The sequence below is a fragment of the Dreissena polymorpha genome, chromosome 3, assembly GCF_020536995.1.
Source record: "Dreissena polymorpha isolate Duluth1 chromosome 3, UMN_Dpol_1.0, whole genome shotgun sequence".
In the NCBI taxonomy this organism is placed as follows: Eukaryota; Metazoa; Mollusca; class Bivalvia; order Myida; family Dreissenidae; genus Dreissena; species Dreissena polymorpha.
Genome location: NC_068357.1, coordinates 49,436,607 through 49,440,452, shown reverse-complemented (window position 1 = coordinate 49,440,452; position 3,846 = coordinate 49,436,607). Strand labels below are relative to the sequence as shown.

At 41.0% G+C, this 3,846-nt stretch overlaps 1 protein-coding gene across 1 annotated transcript; it reads right to left on the bottom strand.

Moving 5' to 3' along the window:
• Window positions 1-462: 462 nt before the first annotated feature.
• Window positions 463-3,526, bottom strand: LOC127872211 (basic salivary proline-rich protein 3-like). Its single transcript, XM_052415540.1, has 3 exons — window positions 3,519-3,526; window positions 1,098-2,010; window positions 463-513 (listed from the first exon to the last, which is right to left on the bottom strand). The coding sequence occupies exons 1-3, from the start codon at window positions 3,524-3,526 to the stop codon at window positions 463-465; spliced, it is 972 nt and encodes a 323-aa protein (XP_052271500.1).
• Between the last annotated feature and the right edge of the window lie 320 nt (window positions 3,527-3,846).

The following is a 3,846-nucleotide window of genomic DNA, read 5'->3' as shown; positions in this document are numbered from 1 at the left end:
GAGCCCAATGTATCAAATTCTCCGCCTCATTAAGGTACTGTGAGGCTCTTGTCACTTGTATAGTGTACGTTGCTCATTCATCTGCAAAATGCCGTCCTTTTGTTGTTTATTGTTTTGTCTCCTCTTTATGTAACGGCTATGACTAATGCAGTGTTGTTGTGTTTTTTTCACATTTCGCGCATTTGCGATGGGTGTTTCGGTCATATGTTGTCAATAGTTCTGTCTTTAAGGTTCAGTAAACCCATTAATGCCCATTGGACTCTCCCACCCTGCTAAATTGGATCAATTTATGTTCAAAATTAGGGATGTCTAGTATATTTAATTCTATATTTATAATATTTCTTACAGAAATTCCTTTAGGCAAACAGCGCAGACCCTGTTGAGACGCCGCATCATGCAGCGTCTCATCTGGGTCTACGCTGTTTGCCACGGCCTTTTTTCTAGACGCTAGGCATAAATTGGTTAATCATTGAGTGTTACTGGTGACCCACGGTTTGTCGCTACTTTCTCGTGCTGAGAATTGATATGACTTGATGTGTAGATTAATAGCAAAGATACTCGCATGTCTTGTTTTGATCAGAATGTTGGGGCTTGGCTGTTATTTTGATATACAATTACTTTTCATTTGTTAAACGTTACTACCAACTTATTTGCGTAAAAGTTTGACTTGGTTGTTCCATTGTTTCTTAGAACTGATATTTTTATGGAGGTCGCCGTGGCGTAGTGGATATGGTGTCCGCATAGCGATCGGGAGGTCACACGGGTTCGATTTCAACTGTTAGGAGCGTTCTTTACATCTCCCCCATAGGCACCAAGGAAACGGACTCGAGAGCGTTTTATATAAGCTTGTTATGCAATCGAGCTTAGATAAATAGGTTTAAAAAAAGTGATATTTCCATAAGAATCGTTTTCCGGTTTAAAATATTCGAATGGAAATTTGCCTTGTTGCACTTTTTGTTCATGAAAAATATAGTCCTTCTTGAACGACAAAATACCCGGAAAATGCAAAAGGATGATTGGTTAAAAAAATCTGAACGTAACGTTCCTTCCAAAGGCTGTAAGCTCTCTTTTTTCTACATCGTTCTTTTAAAACCCACCTTGCAGAAGGACCTCCCGCCATCCGGTGGGCTAGGTTCATATCTCCCGCCATCCGGTGGGCTAGGTTCATATCTCCCGCCATCCGGTGGGCTATGTTCATATCTCCCGCCATCCGGTGGGCTAGGTTCATATCTCCCGCCATCCGGTGGGCTAGGTTCATATCTCCCGCCATCCGGTGGGCTAGGTTCATATCTCCCGCCATCCGGTGGGCTAGGTTCATATCTCCCGCCATCCGGTGGGCTAGGTTCATATCTCCCGCCATCCGGTGGGCTAGGTTCATATCTCCCGCCATCCGGTGGGCTAGGTTCATATCTCCCGCCATCCGGTGGGCTATGTTCATATCTCCCGCCATCCGGTGGGCTAGGTTCATATCTCCCGCCATCCGGTGGGCTAGGTTCATATCTCCCGCCATCCGGTGGGCTAGGTTCATATCTCCCGCCATCCGGTGGGCTAGGTTCATATCTCCTGCCATCCGGTGGGCTAGGTTCATATCTCCAGCCATCCGGTGGGCTAGGTTCATATCTCCCGCCATCCGGTGGGCTAGGTTCATATCTCCCGCCATCCGGTGGGCTAGGTTCATATCTCCCGCCATCCGGTGGGCTAGGTTCATATCTCCCGCCATCCGGTGGGCTAGGTTCATATCTCCCGCCATCCGGTGGGCTAGGTTCATATCTCCCGCCATCCGGTGGGCTAGGTTCATATCTCCCGCCATCCGGTGGGCTAGGTTCATATCTCCAGCCATTCGGTGGGCTAGGTTCATATCTCCCGCCATCCGGTGGGCTAGGTTCATATCTCCCGCCATCCGGTGGGCTAGGTTCATATCTCCCGCCATCCGGTGGGCTAGGTTCATATCTCCCGCCATCCGGTGGGCTAGGTTCATATCTCCCGCCATCCGGTGGGCTAGGTTCATATCTGTTCAACGGATGGAGATTCCGAGGTTACACAAAAAGGAGACAAAAAGATAATGTAAATAATTATAGGGACATTACACTGCTCAGAACTTTTGGTTATTTGTTAACATATGAATTCACGATCAAGGCTAAAGATGGGAAATGTAATAAGTAAAGAAGAATTCTTATTGCTGTGTTTGGGTGCGGCAAGAGGAGTCACTCTCAACGCTTCTATTCTCGATGAATTTAAATGATATAGAAGAATATTATTTGTTGCATGGCTTTAATGGCATAGATGTAGGCATGCTAAAAATATTTTTACTTCGTTATGCGGATGGTATTGTCATAATGACAGAAACTGAGGATGAGTTGAAAAGGGTTTGTTATAATAAGAACAGTACTGCGATAGATGGAAACTAAATGTTAATTATCCGAAGACAAAATAATGACTTTAAAAGGTGGTCCATTTAATGTAAACTTGACTTATTTGATAAGCTCATTTTGCCTATTTTGCATTATTGGTCTGAGGTGTTGGGATTAAACGATGCTAGTGTTCTAGTTTGCAATAATCCAACTTCCAGCTGATGACCCTCCGGGACACTGTACGTATGTACCTATAAAAGCTCAGAGCATTTAAGAAGAGCTAGCTCCTGTTCTAGAAAGAATATCATTTTAATTTTCGTAAATGATACAGACTCAATATAAATGTTGTTCATTGTGAGCTAGGAAGAACTTCTCTCCGTACGATTAGAGCTGTAAATGTTGTTAGATATTGGTTACAAATGGTCAAGTTAGTTTAGAGGACTGAAAATATGTTAAATGTATTTACAACACTATGTGTAGAGAAATGGAAAGCAGACCAAATGTTCAAAATTGGGCTTATTCTGTATGTTGCCATTTGCAATCACTTAGATTTCAATATGCATCAAAATGTTGGCGATGATAAAATATTTATGTCTATGTTAAAGTCAAAACTGGCAAAATGAACAAAATAATTAGCTTAGAGCTAGGACTAACTTTTTGTGATTTTAAATGCAAACTTATCTAACAAATATAAAAACAAACAGGTTTATAATTGTCTTTAGTAGACTTCGTATATCTCTGCATAGACTGAAAGTTGAGGCCGGGAGATGGCAAAAACCTATTCCAAATCTGTATGAGGAGAGACATAGTAGTAGTTGTCATATGCTCTAAGATCCTTCTAAATTGGATCAATTTATTTCCAAAATTAGGGATGTCTAGTATATTTTTTCTATATTTAGAATATTTCTTACAGAAATTCATTTCAGCAAACAGCGCAGACCCTGATGAGACGCCGCATCATGGGGCGTCTCATCTGGGTCTACGCTGTTTGCCACGGCCTTTTTTTCTAGACGCTAGGCATAAATGGGTTAAAATTGTTGAAATTATGAAATCCGAAAATGTTCGAACCAATAACAATCTTGCATTATATGTGAACAAAGCCTTTAAACTAAGAAACCTTTTAATCTCTTCTATGATTACCCTTAGACATTAAGAACACTTTCGTACACAGCCATTTTATGCAGATTGATCATGATAGCCAGGATAGACCTTTAGCTTTATTTTGTATATGATAATGTACTTTATTTTTACACAATTTATTACTCACTTGACCACTAGTTTGTATTATACATAACTTTTATGTGCTGTATACTCATGGACAAAATTGTCCATTGTATAACCAATAAACTGTTAAACGGCTATAAACTGTTAAAACTGTCAACGGTTGGTCCACATTCAAATCACATCTACTATCGGGGTAATTGCTATGATATTGCATACTTTATATTTATGTTTTTTTTCCATGTTCAAAATGATAATCACTATCACATTTTTA

Coding starts and splice junctions, on each gene's coding strand:
- LOC127872211 (XM_052415540.1), bottom strand. Junction 514..1,097: donor GCGGGAGGTCCTTCTGCAAG/GTGGGTTTTAAA, acceptor ATCAATTCTCAG/CACGAGAAAGTAGCGACAAA.